The sequence below is a fragment of the Bison bison genome, unplaced genomic scaffold, assembly GCF_000754665.1.
Source record: "Bison bison bison isolate TAMUID 2011002044 unplaced genomic scaffold, Bison_UMD1.0 scf7180017858770, whole genome shotgun sequence".
In the NCBI taxonomy this organism is placed as follows: domain Eukaryota; kingdom Metazoa; phylum Chordata; class Mammalia; order Artiodactyla; family Bovidae; genus Bison; species Bison bison.
Window position 1 is genome coordinate 954,605 of NW_011489342.1, and position 25,279 is coordinate 979,883.

At 38.5% G+C, this 25,279-nt stretch overlaps 1 protein-coding gene across 1 annotated transcript in view; it reads left to right on the plus strand.

The window, feature by feature from the left end:
* Positions 1-25,279, plus strand: part of PDE1C (phosphodiesterase 1C, calmodulin-dependent 70kDa) — a 332,028-nt gene that overhangs the window by 203,825 nt on the left and 102,924 nt on the right. Inside the window, exons 4-8 of the mRNA XM_010829092.1 lie at positions 2,773-2,886; positions 4,731-4,913; positions 5,897-5,963; positions 11,677-11,793; positions 15,144-15,284. Coding sequence (XP_010827394.1) covers positions 2,773-2,886; positions 4,731-4,913; positions 5,897-5,963; positions 11,677-11,793; positions 15,144-15,284 — 622 coding nt within the window. The remainder of the gene's footprint in view (positions 1-2,772; positions 2,887-4,730; positions 4,914-5,896; positions 5,964-11,676; positions 11,794-15,143; positions 15,285-25,279) is intronic.

Sequence of the window (25,279 nt, forward strand, 5' to 3'; positions counted from 1 at the left end):
TTGTTTCTTAGGGATGTCCTTTTGTAGGAAGAGAGAATCATCTGGTTCTTACTTCTATTCATCTTATATGTTCCCTCATAATTTTTTGTGTTTTGTCTTCTCTTAGGTTTTGAGAACTGCGATGGGTCCTATTTGAAATTCATATCAAACCCTGGTAGAATCTTTAAGCCCTAAATTAAGGGAGAAAGTTTTTAGAAAGCTTACATTTACCCTCATTTTACTTTGCCAGTGGAGAGTCCACACAGCCTATTGGGTAGTTTGGCTTCTGAAGTGAGAGTCAGAATTAGAGGCAGACTTAGCCAGGAACATTTTTTGCTAAAGAGCTTCCATTCCTTATTTGGAACAGTTCTCAGGGCTTGCTTCTGCGGTCTCCCCATTCTTTGGCAGGCTGGCTGTCCAGTGTGTGTGAGTGACTGGTACACCCTTCCATGCCAGCTCCCTGTCTTGGGCTGCCTGGGAAACCAGAACACTTCCTAATGCTGCTAATGGGATCCATAGGCTGACTCTCACCTCCAAGAGTGCAGAGGCCTCTGCTTATTTCCTTTGCATATTTCCCTTTTGCATGATGGAGATTCACAAGTCAGCTAGCCATTACCCTCCATCTAATTTCTTTTGTATTTTACATCACTGAAATTCCTGGAAATTTCTTTTGTATGGCTTACCCTCTTGTCTACTTTATAAGGTTGATCCTGAGCTTTTCCTCCTTCATGATTGTTTATCATTTTCATGTAGATCTGGAGGGGAGTAGTTTATGCCTTGTGGAGAAGTTGACCTGTCCTGCCTTTATGAATGCAAGCCTGAGAATATTTTGAAGTCAAAAAAGTGGAAATGGCCTTGGGAAATGGATACTTGATAATAATCTTAAGTATCCTGATAGGATGACTCTCCTGTGGTTATCTGTGATGACCAAGGCCACTGAATAACAACAATGGCAATAATGATAACAAATGCCTTCTAAAATAAGCAGTGGTAAGTGGGGGGTGTTAGTCAAAGAGTACAGACTTCCAGTTATATAATAAATAAAATCTGGACATCTATATATAACATGATGGTTATAATTAGCAAGCATTGTTGTTGTTCTTTAGTCGCCAAGTTGTGTCTGACTCTTTTTGACCTCATGAATTACAGCACACCAGGCTTCCTTGCCCTTCACTATCAGAGTTTGCTCAAACTTACGTCCATTGAGTTGGTGATACCATCCAACCATCTCATCCTCTGTTGTTCCCTTCTCCTTCCTTCAATTTTTCCTAGCATCAGGGTCTTTTATAATGAGTCAGCTCTTCACATCAGGTGGCCAAAGTATTAGAGCTTCAGCTTAATCATCAATCCTTCTAATGAATATACAGGGTTGATTTCCCTTGGGATTGGTCTGATCTCTTTGCAGTCCAAGGAACTCTCAAGAATCTTCTCCAGCACCACAGTTCAAAAACATCAATTCTTTGGCGCTCAGCCTTCTTTATGGTCCAGCTCTCATATCCGTACATTACTACTGGAAAAACCATAGGCTGCCATTTCCTACTCCAGGGGATCTTCACGACCCAGGCATCAAACCTGCATCTCTTGGGTCTCCTGCATTGGTGGGCTGATTCTTTAGTACCAGTGCCGTCTGGGAAGTCCAAATACATTCAAACTCAATCTTGTCCTCAAAGTGACGTTGTTTGCTGGCTGTCAAACAGCCTGAAGAGTTGTGCAATCTCCAAATCTCTGCAATATTTACAGTGTTCCCAGTTTCTGGTCTTTGATAATCTGTTGGCATTTTATTGTTCTCATATGTAGGAAGTCTGTCTCTGTGGGGATGATGTTCATATAAGTAAGAGGAGAGTTTATTGTTTCTCTTACACCTTCTGGAACTTGTGCATGCTCAGTTGTGTCTGACTCTTTGGGATTGCATGGACTGTAGCCCACCAGGCTCCTCTGTCCATGGAATTCTCTAGGCAAGAATACTGGAATGGGTTGTCATTTCCTACTCCAGGGAATTCTTGAAGAGCAGCGGGAAAGGTCTTGTCCTCAGTACCTCAGTTTATCATCCATACTCCTTTAAAAAACAGAACTAGGGTATTTATCTGCTCCTAGAGTAATTCTTGGAGAAGGAAATGGCAACCCACTCCAGTATTCTTGCCTAGAGAATCCCATGGACTGTAGCCTGGCAGGCTTCTCTGTCCATGGGGTTGCAAGAGTCGGACATGACTTAGCGACTAAACCACCACCACAGCACCACCAGAGTAATTCTTCCTGTCTAGTAAAAGAGTTTGCCTTCTTGTATTCCTTCTGCATTCCTCTGTGGTGATTTCGGTACTCTAAGTCTCATTGCCTGTCTTGGAACGCCTGTGGGCCATGAGACTGCTGTTCTCTATGGTCACAGCTGAACAAAGTACCTTCAACTGAAGCAGTGTTTGGTGATGTTGCTGGTCATGCTTTACTCTTTCCAATTAGGACCAAAAAGAATTAAAATCAGAAAAGAAGCAAAATTATTGATAATTTAGGAAACTGTTAGAAAGATGAAAGGTAGTTAGAAAGTGAGGGGCAAGGTCAGTCCTGGTAGATGAGAACATTTTTGTTCCTGATTTCATAGTGGGGAAAAAAAAAGTGTGAATTTATTTTATAACTTGCTTCTTTGAGAAATAATGGTTTCATCATTAGATTTGTATTTTCCTTTCATATATATTGGGATAAATAAAAACATTTAATGGCTATAAACTGTTCACTCTAATTGTAGGATTATTTTTTGTTTCTTCTATTCTAATTGAATCATGTCTCTTCCCCCACCTCCAGGTTACGATCTTTGGTCAAACAGTTAGAGAGAGGGGAGGCTTCAGTGGTAGATCTCAAGAAGAATTTGGAATATGCAGCCTCCGTGCTTGAATCTGTGTACATTGATGAAACCAGGTGAGCTAAAATGGCAAGAAGTCGATGATAAATTTTCTATTATATGACTTTTTGAAATGTCCCGCATGGCAAGTAGGTGGTAACATTCAAATGATTGGTTTGATTTGAGATTTAGTTTTCACAAATGGGGTAGATTTGGATATCACATATCCTCTGTACATCCTCATTTATAAAAGGATTACTAAATTTCTAATCAAATGTGAAGTTCTTGTGGAATTATTACATATTATTCATCTCAGCCTAAAAATTGCATTCAAGTTTTAATTCATGATGTCCATGTGTAAACGGAAGGTTTTGAAGGGTTGAAGAAGCATTTGTTTTCTTAAACACCCAATATTCCTCCCTCAATCCTTTGATATGTTATTGATTTTCTTAGAAGACTCTTTTCACTTGAATTATCCATAAGTACCAAAGCACTTCCAGTTACAAAAATTTGCTTTTCTTTGAAAAACATTGAATTGGTAAATATGAAAGGCTTTTCTTGGTTTTACCTAGTTCAGAGAAGCTCCACCATTAGTATTTTTGATGACTAACTTTTCTATGCCAAATTTCAATCTGATAGGATTTCCCAGTACTTTAAGAATTGTGTGGTTTAGTTTTTGGTGATACGCTTGGTTCCTAATTTAAGGAAATTTGATACCATGGGTTTTTTTTTTGTTGTTGTTGTTGTTTTTGTTTTTTTTTTTTACTAAATGTTGTATATTTCTCCCTTACCTTCATTGGAGGATCTAAAGAAAAAAAAAAAAACTCATTGACACCTGTTTTTACTGCTTATTTTTAGTAGGGCTTAACATAAGTATAAAATACAACTTTTAAAGTTTTACAGTATTGTAATTTATTGCTATTTATGTTCTGTTCTAGCCTAATCCATGATTAGGTCTGAAAAGTCTGCTAAGCACACATGCCAAATCACTATTCTCAAATAAAGAACTGAATTATTTAGGCAATTTTGCTTAAATTTAGACATTTAAGTTTCTGTAATGTCCTATCAAGCTAGAGAGGGTATTAGTATTTGCCATTTGGGTTTATTACTTCAGAAGACTGAGTTGATGTGATTTGAGTAATACTTTGCAAAGTCTTTTTTTTTTCTTTTTTAAAATTTAGTTTTATTGAGATGTAATTGACATGTAACATTGTTAAAGTTAAGGTATACAATGTGTTGTTCTATTTATTTACTACCATAAGATTACCACTGTAGGGTTAACTAACATCTGTATCACATCACATAATTATTATTTATTTTTGTGGTGGGAACAGTTAAGATCTAAGATCTTCAGAGCTTTGAAGTTTGTAATACAGTATTGTTGTTTATCACTTTTTAAAATTTAATTTGTTTTAATTGGAGGATAATTACTTTACAATATTGTGATGGTTTTTGCCATACATCAACATAAATCTGCCACAGTGTTGTCTGTAGTTTTTAAGTGCCATTATTTTCAAACAAAATAATGTCACTTGGCCATCTATGAAATAAATCTTGTGGATGCATTTTAAATGAGAGGTTTAGATTCCAGTCAAATTCCACAAATCATCAAGGAATCACGATACTGGTTACACCTGAGTGCAGTGGATCAGGCCCACAGAGCCTGAGATGGAGACTGTTTGACCTTCTCCGACTCCTTTGTTCCTTTATCCAGTCTGGTAGAGAAAACCACCTTGAAACACAAATGCTGGGCTTTCACAAGCCTTGCCCAAAAAAGTACTGGATGTTTTTGTGGCCCACTTATTATGGGTTTTTTTGCACCTGTGTATTCAGGTGGGTTGGAGAGAAGGAACAGCTGCTTTGAACAGGGAGCTCTAACTTCAGATTTAATCTGTGTCGTGGTTCTGTTTCTTGGGTCCAGGCGACTCCTGGATACGGAGGATGAGCTCAGTGACATTCAGTCAGATGCAGTGCCTTCTGAGGTCCGAGACTGGCTGGCCTCCACCTTCACACGGCAGATGGGGATGATGCTCAGAAGAAGCGAGGAGAAGCCGCGGTTCAAGAGCATCGTCCATGCAGTGCAGGCTGGGATATTTGTGGAGAGGTAAAGATATCTGTCATTCAGTAACCAAAGCAGTGAAAGGGACACTGGTCTCTAATAACTCAAGACTTTGCTTTGATGTAGGTTTGGTATTTTTATAAATACTAAAAATTCTGGGTGGAAACAGTCTTGAATAAGAAGAGATGGAAAACGTATCTCTGCAGCATCATTAGCACAAGCTTTTTGCCTTTGCTTGGAATTCTTTTTGTTCACATTAAGACTTAGTTTGAGTTCAGCCTCTGATTTTTAAAAAAAGACATATCTTATCATCATTATTTGACATACATGGATGATGTCTACATTGGAAACAGGTCCAAGATGCTTTGTGAGGGTATTGATCCAGAAGTTTAGTCAAGGGGTTTGAGTTCCCCATGACACTTTCCAATTTTGTAAGTCACTTTGCTCTTTGAAATTAAATCGCCCCCATCCCGAGAAATAGATTCCAGAAATTGATTTATTCTTCTTTTAATCCTTACTATACAATTAAGAGTTTTAGAAATGCTGTGGTTGGCTCAAAGTTTACCTGGGACATTTTTCTCTTTAGTTTTTAAGTTCTTTTAGTTCTCTTTTTGAGTTCTCTTTAATCTTTTAGTTCTAAACAAAAATCTTTTCTAAATGGGTCCCTCATAGGAGTTCTTTTTTCAGAATAAAATAATACATTACATACTATCTGTGCTACACTATAATTCACTTCCAGCCAAAGAGGAGACCCATTTTAATAACTTCATTTGGGTCACATAGACTTAATTTTTGTTTATTTGTTTCCAGTGGTTTACATGTTTGGGATTGCTTTAATTTCATTTGATTTGAACGTTTAAGCCCCTTGAATGACTATGAGAAAGGTTGTAAAATAAATTTTAGGTTCCTTGGGTTTATCAGATGATATGACTTCTTATTAATTGTCAATACTTGTGTAATACTTGTGGCCTGCTAATTTTTCTTTGTAAGATATAATATTGTATTTTTTTTCCTTCTGACTTTGCCAGAATGTATAGACGGACATCAAACATGGTTGGACTGAGCTATCCACCAGCTGTTATTGAAGCATTAAAGGTAATACCAATAAAAAAGTCTTACAATGTATATACTGCCCTATAAAAAGTTAAATTTGTTGTTAGAAAATGAGTTTTCATTTACAGTTCATTTACAGTTTTCCCAATCATTCCTGAATTTTTTCTTTCATTATCTTTTCTTATCTGTTCAGTAACAGTATTGCTAATTTTTAAGCCTTTGTACTGCCATTTAAAAAAAAATATGGAATTCTGTGTAGTTTCATTTCTTTCTGCTCTCTTGGAGTAGTTTGGTGATCAGTACAGTGATCTAGCATAATGAGACTCAGTCTGACTTTGGCCATAGGAGATCAAATTTGTTCTGGTTATAAATGTCCAACATTAGGAGGAACTTTTGTGACCATAATTCTACCATTATCTTCTTACCTACTCTATGTACATTTTGTAGATGAAGAGACTAAGACTCAGTGAGACTAAAAAAAAGGCAGAGACAGAACTAAGGTTTGATACCAGAGTTATAGGCAAATAGATAGCTCTCAGTTACATTTTATGTGTGAAAGTACGTTCTCCAGAACCCTTGTCCTCTTCATGTATCCTAATGTTTCCCCAGAACGCTCACAAAACCTGAAAGTTCCATGGAAAGTCACAAAATGCTTGAGTTTAAAGAGTTTAAATCCTACAGAATGTCTCCCAATCAGACAAGCTCTTGGAATTGTATAGAATATCTCTAAAAGGCCTTGACAGTGAAAGTGTATGTCGCTCAGTTATGTCCGACTCTTTGCGACCCCATGGACTATATAGTCCATGGAATTCTCCAGGCCAGAATACTGAAGTGGGTAGTCTTTCCCTTCTCCAGAGTATCTTCCCAACCCAGGTATTGAACCCAGGTCTCCCTCATTGCAGACAGATTCTTTACCAACTGAGCCACAAGGGAAGCCCTTGTGTAGATGTATTTTTGTATGTGTGTAGATTCAGGCTCACTGGTCTTTTAAATTTAGGGGCTGTGCTAAGGCCCAGGATCACGGAACTGGTTGACATTGCCTGGTGCCTACACACGGAGTCATGTCAGCTTAGTCAAAGAGGTTCCAACATTCTGACTCTCATTAAATAGGCTTCCCTGGTGACTCAGTGGTAAAGAATCCACCTGCCAATGCAAGAGACATGGATTTGATCCTTGGTCCAGGAAGATCCCCTGGAGAAGGAAATGGCAACTCACTCCAGTATTCTTGCCTGGGGAATTTCATGAACAGAGGAGCCTGACAGACTATAGTCCATGGGGCTGCAGAGAGTCAGACATGACTTAATGGCTGAAGAGCAACTACAAAGATATTTTAATCTTTCTCTGAAACCTGAAAAGTGTATCCCTGATAGAATTTTCAGAAGATAATTTAAATTCCCTATTCGCAGAATCAGATCAATTTAATGTCAAAAAAGAGCTCTTTAGGGCCAGTTTGATTCCCTTTCTCTTGTCTCAGGGACATTCACTAGCTGACTTTGGGAAACTGTATTCAGATTCTCAGTTCACCATTTTCTGTCTCTTGTCAAGTCATCTAGGACAGGAAGGGTGCTCAGGAAAGATACAGCAAGAAGACATGTGTTTTCTCTCCCTCCTCTACAACCCCAACTCTAATGCTTAGTAAATCATTGTATAATTCACAGCAACATTTCTTATTTAATCTGTGAAACCACTTTATAAGATCTGATGTTTCATAACACCCACTGTGAAGTTGCATTGATTTTCATAATTGAATCTGAAACCTTCAGTGAAAGTCTTAGGAATGTTAAAAGCATCTTTTATCCTTAATTTCTTCCTTTATCGTGAAAATAAATACAGGTGGTTATATGGGTACTAATAAATTTATGAAAATATTTCTTACAAATTGGAGCTTCTTTTCTATACAGAATGACTGAAGAAATGTGAAACAACCTGTGATGTGCGTGAATTGTTATTTTATGCTTGGGGAAAAGTAATTCTCAGAAGCACACATGTTGTCTTTTGGAGGGGAAAGTTACCTTGATGATTCAGAATGAATACTAACTCTGAATTGCTGCCCTTCTCCACACCTTTGCTAATACGTTCTGAAGGCTAAAGCTCTTGTTTCTCTTGGTTGTATGCTCTGTTTACTGTGGAAGTTCAAGACCTTTTTACAATGTAATATTTTTCTGTGTCCCTAGACTCTGGTTTTATTTTCAGTGGATTGGAGTTGAACTGGAGAGATGACATAGATTCTTTTTTTTTTACATAGTGGTTATTAGAAAAAGGTTATTTTTCACTCCGCTGCCAGCAATTTATATGGAATCGCTATTGTTTTCTTCTGTTACAGAAAATTTCCCAAAAGCCTGAGAGAATACAATTAATAAAATAATCATCCTGCTACTGTCATCTTAACCTTTGTGATTAATGTAAGAACATAGCACAAAATAACATTTAAGGAAGAGAATAATTAGCCACCACCAATCTCTAAATTTGAAATATGCTGCACTTTTATTCTTTTTATTTGTTTCCATGCAGTGAATACTAGCTTCTAATTTGGGTGGTTTTATCTCTAATCTTCTAAGGTGGGGTTATCAGAAATGGAGAATTGTGCTGTTCTTTAGAAGGGCATATGCTGTGTGACTCAGGAAGAGACACCCTGGACAGACTCCAGGTTTAAAGTGGGAGGAAATGAGGAGGTTCAGGCTTCCTTCACGTTAGACTAATAGGAAATTCACAGGACTAGTGCTTGGGCCAAATTTGCTAAGAAGAGAAGATTGGTTTAAGGCAGTTAAATTAGGTGCTTGTTAAAATGCATATTCCAGGCCACAAGCCAGGATTCTTCAGAATCCTCCACCAAAGAATCAACATTTTTTTCGGAGCACCCCAGGTGGTTCTAAAGAACACTGAAATTTGAGAATATGAGCTAAAGTCTCCCAAAAATGAGGGGCTAGAGAGACTATCCATCTCACAGTTTCTCACAGTATCCATCCTTCTGTTTCTCTAAGGTCTAATATTCAGAATAAATCTTGACTTTTTACTATGATTATCTCTTCATTTCCAGTGATAGCTTTTTTTCTTCTTTTATTCATTTAAGTGAAGAGGATTAAAAATAGTCAGATGTGTCCAAATGTTTTCCTACCTACTGAGTTGTCAGTGGACTTTTCTTTAGGACTATTAGCTAGACAATGGCTGTCATATGACAGTGCCAATTTTGGTAGCCAAGGTGAACCTTAGGGCTTCCTTGATAGTTCAGTTGGTGAAGAATCTGCCTGCAATGCAGGAGACCCCTGTTCGATTGCTAGGTTGTGAAGATTTGCTGGAGAAGGGATAGGCTACCCACTCCAGTATTCTTGGACTTCCCTTGTGGCTCAACTGGTAAAGAATCCGCCTGCATTGCAGGAGACCTGGGTTTGACCCCTTGTTGGGAAGATCCCCTGGAGAAGGGAAAGGCCACTCCAGTATTCTGGCCTGGAGAAGTCCATGGACTGTATAGTTCATGGGGTCACAAAGAGTTGGACACAACTGAGCAACTTTCACTTTAAAGGTGAACCTTGGGTCTTGGATTAATTTTAAATGGCTCCGTTGTCTGTGGCCTAGGCACTCTTGGGGGTATTTAGGGCCTAAGGCTTGGGTCACAGCACATATTCACTGAGTTTACAATGTCATCTGTCAGTAATGCTATCACTGGGGCATCAGTGGAGTTATTGCCTGGTATTGGCATTAGACACTTCATTTCATCTCTCTAGGGTGGCCATCTATGAAACTGGAGAAAGTTTTTAGGGTTATAAGGGTTTGCAAATGTGTATCAACAGTTCCTACTGTGCCTGGCACAGAAAATGTTTAGCCCTTGTGGCTCTTTACTTTTTATAATGGAGGAGAAATTATTGAAGGCTAAGGTGAGGTTTACTACTAAATGTGAATTGAAACAATCTGTTTGAAACCTTTCTGGGAATGTTTGGTTTTCCCTATATACAGTTGGTTTCCCTGTGCCCTGGTGTCCATGAGAGAGACCCTTCATGATCTCAGGGTGATCTTCATGACTGGGATCTTTGGAGAGGAACAGGATTGGGATGGATAGATGATGTTGGAATGCAGTGAAGGCTGATGTGGGAGTCAATGGGTCCAGCAGTTTCTGAAAGCCAAGATCTCTTCCAGGAGACCATCTGACACCTAGCTTAGGTTCAGTGTGGTCTCACATGCATCCTTATTGGCATGCTCACGGCAGTACACTTTCCTTAACCACTGAAATAAAACTCTTGATATGCTGAGAAACCAAATGACTATTGCTTTAATTATTTCTTAAGCAGCCTTTGTTTATAACATCCACAAGTAGCTATATATAAGTCAAAGACATATTTGACAGTGTTTACCTATATTTTGAAGTCACTATTTTATGGACAAATAAAACTCTGAACTTTAAGAGTAGAGTGTGAGGAGTGTGTTCAGCTTAGCTCTTAGTTTTATATTTTCCAGTAAAGTGACTTACAGATTTGAGGACTCGGTCCTCAGATCAGTGACTCCAGAAGTGATAACATTTTTCCATCCCGTGAAATGAAGGCTTTGTCCTTGGTTTCAGCTTAGCAGATTAGATTCTTGAGGTGACACATTGTTTTGCATTCTTCATCATGCAAGTTTCTGAACACTTTTAAGTGCGTTAACATTCTCCACAATGGACTAAGAGGAAGTCAGTAGATGGTATCACAGGGTTGGTTAGGGGTAGGAAAGTTATTGTGAAGTCAGTTAAAATTTTGGAATTCAGCAGAAGTAGTGGAAGGTTCAGAGAAGGCAATGGCAACCCACTCCAGTACTGTTGCCTGGAAAAGCCCATGGACGGAGGAGCCTGGTAGGCTGCAGTCCATGGGGTCGCAGCGTCAGACACGACTGAGCGACTTCTCTTTCACTTTTCAGTTTCATGCACTGGAGAAGGAAATGGCAACCCACTCCATTGTTCTTGCCTGGAGAATCCCAGGGATGGGGGAGCCTGGTGGGCTGCCATCTATGGGGTCGCACAGAGTCAGACACAACTGAAGTGACTTAGCAGCAGCAGCAGCTGCAATGGAAGGTTAATGGAAAGAGCCTGAGTTTAAACTTCAGTTGAACATGTGTTTGTGTTTTTGCCCCACATGTATTCCTAACACTTGCCTTCTATGAATCTTAGGGAAATTAGCTAACTTCTCAGTTTTCTCATTTGTGAGATATGACTGATAATACCTACCACTAGACTTGTCTTCGGAGAAAGCAATGGCACCCCAATCCAGTACACTTGCCTGGAAAATCCCATGGGGAGGAGCCTGGTAGGCTGCAGTCCATGGGGTCACAAAGAGTCAGACACAACTGAGCGACCTCACTTTCACTTTTCACTTTCATGCATTGGAGAAGGAAATGGCAACCCACTCCAGTGTTCTTGCCTGGAGAATCCCAGGGATGGGGTGGCCTCGTGGGCTGCCGTCTCTGGGGTCGCACAGAGTCGGACATGACTGAAGCGACTTAGCAGCAGCAGACTTGTCTTCAGGATGAGTTATGTATTTATCATTGATCATAATGCCTAGGTAGGTACCCAGTAAATTATAGCTCTTGTTATTACTAATAAGGCTATTTCATATTTTATCAGCAAATGCTATGTAGGATTGCCATATTGGAAAAAGTTTGAGAGGGGAAACAGTATTAGAGTCTTAGATTGTGAATTACCAAGTTAGGGCTACAGGCTAACCCCAAAGTAGGGAGATAAGTGTAAGTGGTTATCAACTAATGAATTCTTTCTTTCTGCCCTGACCTGTAGGATGTGGACAAGTGGTCCTTTGATGTCTTTTCCCTCAATGAAGCCAGTGGGGACCATGCACTGAAATTCATTTTCTATGAGTTACTCACTCGCTATGATCTGATCAGCCGTTTCAAGGTCAGTGTCTAATTAAAACAAAACAAAACAACTGCACATATTTGTCCAGCCTTGCAGGACTTTTGGGCTAAGACCAAGAGAATCCTTCTAATGTAGACTGAAAGCCGCTCTGGGGTGACATGTTCAGAAAGCCACTGCCACAGACTCCACACTGAGGGGAGCTTTCATTATTCCCTTGCCTGGTGAGCTCATCAACAAGGGAGAGACTGGAGCCACCTATTTAGATCCCAGTCTTCCTAGAAGTACAGCTGGAAGTCTGAACCAGACCTACCTGCCTGCTCTGCCTACAGTTCTCCTTTCAGCCAGACTCTGTGTACTAATGACCACCACCAGCAAGGAGACAGGAATGGAGATAGAGTGTGCATTTATTGTCTCCATGAACTTCTCTTTCGGCCACTTGGCTCAAATTCACACAAATACTCTCACTTATCATCTGTGATAGATCATTGATATTTCCCAGCCATTTATGTTTTAAATTAATTCTTCAACTTTAAGAGCATGAGCCCATTCCAGTGTTCCACCTCCTCAGCCTTCTAATTCCACAGATTCTGGAGGTGGGGTCCTATTCTCTAGAGAACCCGAGCTTTATCTGCTGGCACTGCCGTATCATGCCCCTCACATTTCTCTCATCAACGAATGAGTCTCCGGAAGCAGGTCTTTTTCTGTATAAAGTATCAATTTGTCTGGGCAGCATGATTCTTTATCACTTTCCTAAGGACTGCACATTTGGGAGTGTGTTTATTACATAGTTATTAGCACTTTATGACAATGGTCTTTAATTTCTTTTGCATCAGAAGCCTGTTTGACACTCAAAGGTTAATACCATGTCTGGTAGACCAGACACTAGAATGAGATTCAGGAGATCACCTGGATCCTGATGTCAGTTCTGACCCAGTAGCTATGTGACCTTGAGCAATGACCTTTACCTTTCTGTGACGATCCCATCTGGGAAAAGACATTGCTTTCCTAGAAGGGATAGAACTCACTATGCCAGTCCAATGATTTCAATAAGAGCAATAACTATGAATCTTATGCTTTCTTACAACAAAATTTCCAGTGGTGTATTACAAAATACCTGGTCAAACATCAGGTCTACCCAAAGTTATACGATCCCCACCTAACTCTAGTTCTCAAGAACTGGCATCATTCACACTTACCTCTGTGTAAGGAACATTTTGAAGCAAGACTTAGTTACATCATGGACAGGTTTCAGGATTTCAGAAGAATTCTAGGCACCAGCAGAGGTGGTGAGCAGGAGGACTAGCCATGTTACAACCTCCAGATGGATGCTAGGCAGCTTGGCAAGGGCTGGATGGACAACCTGCTAGAGGGGAGTATAGAGCTCTCATGCTCCACTCATGCCCACCAGGAATCCTGGATTTGCTTTTAAAGTCCCTTATATTAAGGAGAAAGAGTAAATGGCCACTTTTTCAAGTTTCCTCTCTCTCCACCCGAAACTCATTTCATTCTCTTCTTGTTTAGGAGCTACTGGTCACGATCAAAGAGGAGGAGGGCGAGGATGGGTTAGGAGTCGGGACCAATCCCATTTTATTGGCCCCTGTCCTGGAATGAAGTTTTCATCCTGTCAGCTTAATGTCTTGGGTTTTATTTTGTCAGGCATACATGCTGGAAGATGAAAACAAAACACAACAAAATAGTATTCAGATAGCTTGAGGAAGAGGATGGTGGGGGAGAGTCATATTTCTCTTGATCTATTACTGTGGTTCATTTCATAAGATCAAAAGGCAGATCTTTCACTGACTGAGCCAGTGGAGAATGGGACATGAACTGGTCTCATTGGACACTCCCATCATCAAACTGATGCATAATTGCAGGCTTTTAAGGCTTATGATTTTAAAATAGAAATATTATAGATTGGAAAAGAATAAAAACAAATCTGAATGAAATAGACTAGTAATTTCAGAGTCTTGGAGACTTGACAAAGAAATTGTTTTTCAAAAATTTTGTTTTATCTATTTTGGGGAATTTTGTTTGTTTCTGTTATTTATTAAAATAAATTCGAAAGAAGCCTGTTTAAAGATCCAGTGGATGCTCAAGACCTCAAAAGAAGCTCCAGTACACATGCACACACCTTTATCTAGCATTTCAGTGGCCCATAGCTCGCCAATGAACAGCTCAAAGAATCTAAGTTCATTGGATCTTCAATTTAAAAAGATAATGAATTAATCTCTCACATCTGAAAGGCTATATTTAAATTTTTTTAATCCACAGATAGTAAATATGGAGCAATGTTCCCAAGGAAGAACATAATACGGATTCTCATGAAGCACTTATTTTTTTCTTATGAATGTGATTTCTAGTCTCCTGGAACACATACTTTATTTTTCCCCCAATCTTACAATTGATAATCTACCCCAAACCAAGGAATTGATCCAGAAAACTAATACAATGAATGTTTTCCAAGGCCCCTTATTTTGTATAGGCATTTTGCAGTTGTTCACTTTCTGCCAAATAGAAAAAGAAGGTATGTATATTACCCATATTTGAGACAGAAAGCAGCTAGGATAACTGGAAATATTTTTCCAGATTGCAAGGCACCAGTAAGTTGGGCTTCCCAGGTGGCGCAACTGGTAAAGAATCTGCCTGCCAATGCAGGAGACGCTAGAGACAGGGGTTCGATCCCTGGGTTGGAAAGATCCCCTGGAGTAGGAAATGGCAATCCACTCCAGTGTTCTGGCTTGGAGAATTCCATGGACAGAAGAGCTTGATGAACTACAGTCCATGGGGTTGCAAATAGTTGGATGCAACTGAGCGACTGAGCATAATAATAAGTTGCCAAGTAATAAACACAAGAACACAACTTGTTTCTGTTATAGAACAGACTATCATTTGTAGTTTGTTTTTTTTCTCAACTGTCCAGTGTACCCATCATTCCTTCTAAAGGGTGCCGTTTTCAGAAGGCTTGCATTTGTTTTACAATCTTTTTATAACTTAAATCTTTGTGTACTTTATGTTTTCCCACAAGTAAATAAGATGCTGCATAGTATTTGTTCATTTATTTCTTAACAAACAAAGACTTGAACCTTTGCCTGAGATTTAAGTGAACATCTGCCTTTTTGCCCTCAATGTCCTTGAGATGATCCTGTCATTACCCTGGGCCTCTGAACTGGAGAACAAAGAACAATTTGCAGGGCAGACCAGAGACTTCCTGTTAGATTTTCAAATTATCCAATACTTTGTTCAGTGATTTTCATTAACTTTGAAAAATTCTTGTGTCCTTGTGTGCTCTCTTAATGCTTTCAGAAAGAAGTAGCTAGAATACCTTAGACTTTTTTGGTCTCTCAAAGCTACTAAATCACTAGCCAATTAACCTTGCCACTCTCTTTCAGATCCCCATTTCTGCACTTGTCTCATTTGTGGAGGCCCTGGAAGTGGGATATAGCAAGCACAAAAATCCTTACCATAATTTGATGCACGCTGCTGACGTCACACAGACTGTGCATTACCTTCTCTATAAGACGGGAGTAGCAGTAAGTACAGATAGGAACTCAGATTACACAAAGATGTGACGGTGACTTTTGTTTTTAATTGGAGGCTGTTTCTATTCTGGTGAGGTTGAGCCCACAAGAAATGTATTGTTTTACAGACTTCCTATTCCCCAATAATTATCTAACCCAATCATGGAGAGTGTTGGAATTCCTTATTGCCTGTGACTTTTTCTGCATCCTGGACTTGATGAAAAAAAAAAAAAAAAATCCGGTAGTAACTTGTATCCTTACTAGGCTATGGCCAAATTAAATATAATTTCTATAACTAAATATGCATTTCCAGATATAGAGAGTGGTACTATTAATCTCTTGCTGTGTTCAATCACGTTGATATCCATGCATGCTGAAATTGAATTGAATATACTCGGGAATCATATTATACACAATTTGCTTTTGGTTTAAACCAATAGATCTTTTTTACAAGGGCTGTGGTTATTCCCATCTTGTTTATTATGTGCATTTGATTTTTTCGAACCTAAAGGTCAAGCTTCACCTCTAACCATTTGGAAATTTCTTGCTTTGATCCAACATTTTAGCTCTTTAGATATTTTTGAATCTCTGATCTATAACTCATTGTTTTAACAAACCTACTCAATTTTGTCATGTACTTCTTGCCCTCTTTGCCTTAATATAAACTATTCATTTTAAAGATACTGCTGTTAGTGACAGTTAGATCTCTGTAGTAAATCTTTATGCCTTTTTACTTTGAAATCTTCTTCACAATTGACATTGGGATAGACATTTAGGGGGTGTGGTTATTAATTAACCCATAAACCCAGTACACATTTGTTATCTTTTCTGCTAGGGCATGTTGAGAGGCTTGGTCTAATATCTCATATTAAATATGGAATACAGTGGGAGGAGTGTGGGCTCTGGAGCTAGATATAGTTGGGTATAAATCCTTACATAATTGCTTATTAGGTTTGTGACCTATGATAAATTGCTTGAATCTCTGAGTCAAGATTTCCTCATTTCTAAAATTGTGAAAAATATTCTGTCTTGTGGAAGTACTGTGACAGTTGGGAATAAAGTATCAAAAGTATGAATGCTCTCTCTACCTCATAAAGAAAGCTCAACAGTTAGGAATTGTTCTTATTTAAACTCTGTAAGATTGCCCTTAACCTCTCAGCAGTTTTCATGTTTTCTTTATTATAAAGTCAATTATAAAAACAGTATATAAAAAGATGTTTTTAAAATTTTAGAAACTCTACATGGGAACCTTGTATAATATGATAAAGGGTTTTTGCCCCAAATTTAGAGCAGATATCAGTTTATGGTGGTTCCATGAAATCAAGGAGCAAAACAGGAATCCAACATTAATATTGCTAGTGAGCACTTTTCTGGAGATTCTCAATCAGTGCAATATGGTATCTGCAAAAATTGAAGAAGCTTTCTATGAAAATAATTTCATGATCTGTCAAAAATAAACCCAAAACCCTATAAATTATTAGATCAAGTAAAAGGCTCAGTAAGATATGGATAAAGTAACTGTCTTATACACTGTTTCCCAACATACATTCCCAACAGTTTTTAAAAAACCTACAAATTACCCATGAAGAACTTCAAAATTAATGAAAAGGAAACTGAAATTAAAGGGCACGAAAATAATGTTTAAATAAGTGAAGAAATATACCATGTTTTTAATTGAAAGCCTCAATATGAAACAGATGTTAATTTTTCTCAAACTCATCTTTATAAATTCAGAGCAATACCAGTAAAAATTCTGAAAGGATTTAGCATACAAAATAATAAGCTGAGTCTAAAATTTACGTAAAATAGATATTTAAGAACCATAGAAAAAACACTTTTGAAAAAGACAGTGTGTGTGATGGGGTAGTTCTTACTCTACTAGATGTTAAAATATCTGCTAAAGCTATAGTAAAGCAATGTATACAGTGTGCAAAAGTAGACAAATATATCCATGGAATTGATTGAAGTTTTAAAAACTGAACCCAAGTATCGATTGAGCACTTACCTATGTGCCACGTACTTTATAAGAGGATGAGGGTGCATTGTAGCTCTTAGAGAACTTGCATTCTGGTAAGAAGTTACAGGTAAAAGACCAATGAAAAAGTAAAGAAGAAAATATCGCTAGTATTCTGCAGAGGATTAGAACAGGGGACCCACACAGGGTAAATTAAGTTTTATTAGATAGGAAAGGCATCTTTCCAGAAGTAATATTTAATCTGAGACAGTTGTGATTTTAGGCTTGAGTCATGCTAAGAGCTGAAGGAAGGTATGCCAGTGGAATTAGTGCAGGATTAGTCAACTTCCTCATGACTGGAGGGAGTCAATTGTACGCACTTCCAGTTATAAAATAAAAAATCATGAGAATGTAACGTACAGACCAAGTTGGCTTTGTAGGCTTGGCTAATGGGTCTCAGTGTTATTCTAAGTGCAGTGTGAGCCAGTTAAAGCATTTTGCCATGGGAGTGTGATGATCTGGTAAAGGCTAGACAAGGATTACTGTGAAGAATGGGTCTTGAGGCATCATGTTGGAAGAGTGTGCAGAAGTCTCCTGGAAAGATGATGGTAGTTTGGACGAGAAAGGACCTTCCTGGGGTATAGAGACCAAATGTCCTGTTGCTGAGGTAGACTTGAAAGAATTGGATGGTATAATAGGATTTCAGATACTAAGGAAGGGAATCAAGAGGACAGATTAGATTTTTGGTTGGATAAACAAGGTTGATGAGAGAAGCTTTCAGGGAAGGGGAGTCAAGAGTTTTGATTCAGACATGTTGAATTTAAGATCTTTATGAGGTATCATTGTGGAGATGTTAAGCAGGAAGAAAACCAAAGAGGTCTAGAGTTCTGGGGAGGAATCAGGGATGGACAAGGAGATTAGGCTCTCAGGGGCATATCAATATTATTTAAGGACATGAAACCAGATGACATGGTCTAAAGAAAGGGTGTGAATAGAGAAACAGAGGCACTGTGAAGTGAGTCCTGGAGCAGTCTAAAGTTTAAAATGGAGCTCATTACTTCACCATTTTAGTTTGGATAGTTTCCTTTAGAGGATATCATTTGATTAACCACTCAATTAACATTCAAAGTAACTTGAGATTTTTTTGAGAAACTCGGCCTTGGAGATTTTATATGGCCCTTGTTCATCCAGATCATTTACAACTATAATATATATTTCAAAAATGGTGTGTGCAAAAACAATAAAATGAGGACAAAGAATTAGAACCAACAATAGTAACTGAAAAAGAGTAGCCAGTATCATTGGGACAAAACCCATGACAGTGTGAGGTTATGGAAGCCAAGGAAAAGAGCTCCAAAGGAGAGCTGTGACTTGTGTGCAACTTGCTGAAATGTTGAGCAGGATGAGGACAGAGAAGCTACCACTGCCTTTGGCAACATTGGGAGTCATTGGTGCCCTTGTCAGGATCAGTCCCTGTGGTTTGCTGGGGATGGAACATGGACTGACGTATGACAAGGACAGACCTGCAGGTGAGAAAGTGAGGACCCATCTATAGAAAACACTAGTAGAGGGAAAATTACTTGGTTCCGAAAATGTTTGGGGGACGGTTCATTTGGGGGGAAAAAAAAAGCAATGGTTTTTATCCTACTTGAAATCATTCACCAAATATCAGACAAATGAATTAAAGATGTGAGCATAAATTTTTGATTATATTAGAAGAAAATATGAAGTTATGTTTATAACCTTGAAAAAGAAAATCCTTTCTTAAGCCTCAAAACATGAGTTATATAACAAAATATTGATTATTTTGAGTACATGAAAATGAAAACCTGTAGGATAAAAAAAAATCACTGTAATTAAGTCAGTACTTGAGGAAAATATGTAGAGATCAAGGATTAAGATCCAGATTATATAAATCAACAAGAAAGTGGTACAAACCCCGTGGGCAAATAGGAGGAAACACACTGAGTTAATGTTGTCCTATCGCCAAGTCTCTGTCATGAGCTGAATTTTGTCCCCTTTCCCTAATCTCCAGTGCCTCGGAACGTGACTCTGTTTGGAGATAGGGCACTTAAAGAGGTAATTTAGGTAGATGAAGGGCATTCCTTATAAGAAAAGATTAAGACACAGACATGTAGATGCCCTGAGGAAAGAGCATGTGAGGACATGGGGAAGGGAGTCCTCTGCAAGGTGGAAAAGAGCTGTCACCACAAACCAACCCTCCTAAAACCTTCATCTTGGACTACTAGCCTCCATAATTCTGAGAAAATAAATTTCTGTTATTTAAACTGCTTGGTTGGTGACGCTTTTATATATCAGCTGTAGCAAACTAATACAGTGGCAGAGCCAGGATTTGGTCTCAGTCTGACTTCTAACATTTAAATACTTCATGCATTTAAATGTTAATATTTAGCCATGCTTCTGCAATGCTGGTGGTGAAAAAAAAGCCCTGACATTCTTATACCTTAGTATGCTCGTGTGGTGAGGATTAAAATGGATATGAAAATATACTTTGAAGTCATCTGTTTGACATATACGTAGTTAGCACCTACTGCATTCAGTGTACTATGGAGACATAAAGGTGAATCATAGGCAGTCTTTTTAGCCATCTGGAAAAACTCCCAAGCACTTATGCTAATGTAAGTTATCATTAACATAGATTAACATAGATGTTATTTCATAGCAGCCAATGATCATGACGTACTGCATACTATTCTTGAATGAGCTCATTTGCCATTGCATTTTCATTATCAATTCAGGCCATATTCAGAATAATTCTTAAATATAGAAACTACTTCCTGCCCACTCTCTCTCAGAAACGCAGCTCAAAACAAACTTCTTTCATTGCAAGCTTACGAAAACAGTAGGAAGCATTCTGATGAATGGAGAGCATATTGTGACTCTAACCTTTCATTACAAACCAAGTGGGAGAAAATGGTTGAAATCATTTCAGTTTTATAAACTATAAGACACATAGGGAATGAAAATGTCCCATTGATAAAGTGATGTCTGGGCTTCAGCATCCACCGTGTTACTCATTGTAATCTGTTTATATTACTCATTATTGCTTAGCCTAGATGCCTAGTGAGGCTTGAATCTTTTCATCATGATTTTGCTCACATCTAAGAAAATCCTTGAACAGAATTAGACTGAAGAGTTGTTGATTGAATAGATATGAATCAGACTCCGAGCTCTAGTCTGCTTTTGAGTTAGATCACAAGATTTCAAACTCCAAGCCTATCCTTTGTCCCATTGATTGCTTTTATTAGGCAAGGTGCCATTAATTTTTCTTTTGCTTTTTTTTTTTAAGAAAAGAGAAATGTGTATCTTGTTTTTTTGATTATAAATGGCATTATCATATTTATAAGGGACACCCTAAGGACATATAAACAGCATCCTGGTTAAAGAGTGCCAAGTAATTTTATTAGGGTTTATGGTCAGTATAATTTTGGGCCCCATGACCTCTGCCCTCTGATGTCACATTTTTTAATACATTATATTAAATAGCAAAAGGGGTTCTGCAGATACAGAAGGGTGCTAATCAGAGGACCTTAAAATAGGGAGTTGATCCTGGATTCTCCAGTTGGGCCCAGTGTAATCACATGAGTCCTTAAAACTCATGAAGTGTGTCAGGGGACTTCCCTGATGGATCATTGGTTAAGACTTCCCTTTCCAGTTCAGGGGGTGTGGGTTTGATCCCTGGTCAGGGAGCTAAGATTTCAGATGCCTCATGGCCGAAAAAAACCCAAAAGGAAACAGAAGCAGTATTGTGGTAAATTCAATAAAGACTTTAAAAATAGTCCACATCAAAAAAAAAAAATCTTTAAAAAAAGAAATGTGGCAGAAGGAAGGTGAGCAGGACTCCATCAGCTGTTGCTGACTTGAAGATGGAGGTGCCAAGTGGAAAGCATGGAAAGGAAATGAATTCTGCCAATGCCCTGAAGGCACCTGGAAATGTGTTTTCCACAGAGCTTCCAGAAAGGAACATAGCCTGCCAACGCCTTGGTTCAGCCCTGTGAGATCTTCACCAGAAAATCCAGCTGCACGATGATGGCTTCTGACCTACTGAACCCATAGGAGTGTGTGCCTTCCATGGGTGGTAATCAGTTAAGGGAGCAAGAGAAAACCGATAGATGGAAACAGACTACTAAAGAAACTCTGTCGTTCACCTGTTGAAGTTACAACTTGCTAATAATGTCTCCTCTGGCAATGACAAATTATCCATGTCTTTTCCTTCAGGTTTTCACAGCCCGCTACTTGTTCCCCACTCCCAGCCCACAAACAAGCAGGGCTTGCTCTCCTGAGTCATACACAACATAATTCAAAATCCACCTTTACCCATTGGCGAGGCATCCCTGTCGTCGAATTAGTTGGGACACTCATATTTTGTAGACGGAAATTCTGGAAAGGTCTATTACTCACACCTTGTCACAGTTTGATAAATCTGGAATACAATTATCGCGGGAATTAAATTTCTGACTTCTTATGGTTTGTCATAAACCTTTGGGATTGACAGTATTGAATTTGGAAGAAGCAAGGAAATCTGAGCTATATTGAAATGTGAAACTATATTGAAATATGAATATTTCCCACAAAATAGCTTTTCCCACTCTCTGTTTCCAATAATGCTACCCTCTAATGCCACCCACCATTGTTTTAACCACTCAGGCTAGGAATGTCAGGATCTTTAATTTTTTTTTAATTTAAATTTATTTGTTTATTTTAATTGGCAAATAATTGCTTCACAATGTTGTGATGGTTTTTGCCATACATCAATATGAATTTGCATAGGTATACATGTGTCCCCTCCATCGTAAACCCCCCTTCCCACTTCGCTCCCAACCCTGTCCCTCCAGGATCATCTTTAATGCAACCTCCTTTGGATTGCAACCTCTTCGTGGCCACCTGCATTCAGTGAGCTGATCAGCTGTAAGGATTCTAGTTCCATACCATCTGTTCATCCTATAAGGACTTTTCAATCCAAAAGTAGAGGTCTTACTTCTTTCCTTTGTACTCTCTGCTTTCCTATCTCTTTCTCAATAGCATGCTGAACATATTATCTTTTGCATGTAAACTTCACTGCCTAATAGACCTGATTTGTATTCTTCATCCTGGCTTTTAATGCCTGTCATCACAGGGCCCTAATCAACCCTCACTCCTGCTCCACTGGGCTTCTCTCACAGCTCAGTTGGTAAAGAAGCTGCCTGCAATGCAGGAGACCCTGGTTCAATTCCTGGGTCAGAAAGATCTGCTGGAGAAGGGATAGGCTACCCACTCCGGTATTCTTGGGCTTCCCTTGTGGCTCAGCTGGTAAAGAATCCGCCTGAAATGCAAGAGACCCCGATTCGATCCCTGGATCAGGAAGATCCCCTGGAAAAGGGAAAGGTTATCCACTCCAGTATTCTGGCCTGGGGAATTCCATGGACTATATAGTCCATGGGGTCACAAAGAGTCAGACAGGACTAAGTGACCTTCACTTTCACTTTCACTTTCCTGCTCCACTAAAGGGAATCATTTCCTTACTTACAATGAATCAGCTTTTGCCACTGGTACGTTTGTTCATTCTGAAAATGCCTGATTCCATCCTTGCTCAGTCCAGGCTTCATTATGTGTTTAATTGTTTGTTGTATGTTCATTTAATAGTTGTTGGTTTTGATTTATTAGAAGTAAGTTATACTTAAGATATAATTTTGTCAGTATATTTGGATAAGGAGGGGAGTTACACTTATATTTGTGAGAACTGTGATTACGTAGTTATTTAGACACGTTCTGCTGGTTGAACTGAGGCTCTGTGATTCAGCTGGTACACTGTCTCCCATTCATAATCTTATCTTAAAATGTTAAATTATTAACTTGACATGAGCTTGGAGAAAGAGATATGTTGGTGGGGGGGAGATAGGTGGAGGAAGTTGGGATAAATAAGTAGGGACAGGGTGTTAGGGAGGAAAAGAAAGACATTGCCAAAATAAGAAAAATATATGTGAATGAAAAATATCAAGAATATTTGTAATATAAATTCATAACTATGCAATTTTATGAAAAACTGAGTAAACATATAAACAGTGACCCAAAGGAATAGTGACTTAGAGAATATAAAGTAAGAACTCTGGAGTGTGTGGCTTGTCTCAGGACTAGCCTTGGGACCTTGGGTGAGTTACTGGACCTCTCCTAGCCTCAGTTTTCTCATCTATGAAGTGGGGATGAAGAGTACCTACCTATATGGAGTTGTGTGTATTGCATGAGTTTCTTTGTGTAAACAGGCGAACACAAAGGGAAGCTCCCTTAAGTGTTAACCCTGAGGAGGATGTCCTTGCTGCTTTCAGGATAGTTTTACTGTTTTCTTGTCACTGTCAAGATTTTATTTGCCAACTTTTTTTCATTTAATTTTGTTGATTTTTCACCTTATTCTCTTTTCTCCTTGCGTCTTTTTGTTCATGGTGCGTTAGTTTGGTTTTTTGAGATGTATTATCAAGAATGCCAAAATGTTTCCTGACATTTCATGCTGCATTCTGCTACAAGTCATTTTTTAAAATACAGTTTTTTCCCTGAGTTTTTTTCTGTGCTCATTCCTTCCCTAACTATGAAGTCTTTTCTTCATAGGTTATATGTAGTTTGTTTGTTTTTCCCTTGTGCCTGCTGATGTTTGAGGAAACCTATCCCCATCCACATCACCAAAATTGGTAGTTCAGTGTAGTTATTATCTTCAAAGAAGACAATGATTTCAGTAGTTGGGTGAAGACCAAAATTAGTAATTAATTGGAAAAAAGTTAGTGAGAATTACTAGAAATTAACCTGTTTGCTTTTAAATCATTTTTGTTAACAAATCAAATAAATATGTTGTATTCACTGATATCTAATAGACAACCCAGGCTGCCTTCGTTTTTAAACTAAATTTCAATTACATTATTTACTTATTTAAAAAATTTTTGACCTCACTGTGGGGCATAGGGGTCCTAGTTCCCCAACCAGGGATCAAACACATGTCCCTGCAATGGAAGTGTGGAGTCTTAACCACTGGACCATCAGGGAAGTCCCCAGCTGCTTTCTGAATTCTTCCAGTTTAGGTACTCATATTTGCAATACCTTAACCCTGCCTCTGTCTAAGACTTCTAGTTTTATTTCTTCAAAGGAATGGGAACTTAAAGATTTCATGAAGAAAACTGAGTGCAGAATCTCCCTAAATTTTTATAATTTTTTTCTACTGTTTCCCAGTGATCATACCTATTAAGACACCAGTTCTTTTAGTGACTGTGCAAAGCATTGAACTTCTATGGACATAACCTTTTGTGTTTATATTTTATTGGTTTAGGTCATATTTTATTATATAATTATAATAATAAGTACAATTTGTCAAAATTGCATTTAAGATAAATCACACTGAAGCTTGTAATCATTAACTCAACTAGTACAAAAGTAAGCAGTGATACCAAAGGGTGAGCTGACAGTACAAATGTTCCATCCTACGGGCATCAGGCAGTGTGGTTTACAGAAGGGAGGGGAGGCACCAGTGAATCCAGAGTCTCTGAAATAGAAGTCAGTCGAGGGAGCTTCAAACAGAGCAGTGGTTCTCAAACTTCAGCATGCATCATAATTATCTGTATGACTTAGTATAACACAGATCGGTGGGCTGCAACCCAGAGTTTCTGATCCCAGTGGGACTGGGGTGAGGGCTTGCATTTCTAACAATCTTCCAGGTGATTCTAACTCTACTGTTACAGGGAACACACTTTGAAGACCACTGAACTACAGCCAATTTTGGTAACATGGATGGGGACAGGTTTCTTCAAACATAGATTGGTGGACTGCAACCCAGAGACCAAACGTTATTTGGCAGAAGACCAAATGTTGTCTTTCCACTGTATCTACTATCCATCTTCTAGTGGATAAGCACTAGGTTATCTGTTACTCTTAGCTTTGGTATTGTGTTGAAACTTAAAATTGTTTTTCTGTGTCTACTCAGGAACTTTATTTGAAATTTGGTAAAGGATGGAATGAGAACTGTTAAAGTCTCACATTCATTATTTTTTGCTTCTTTGAAAAAAAAGAAAAAAAA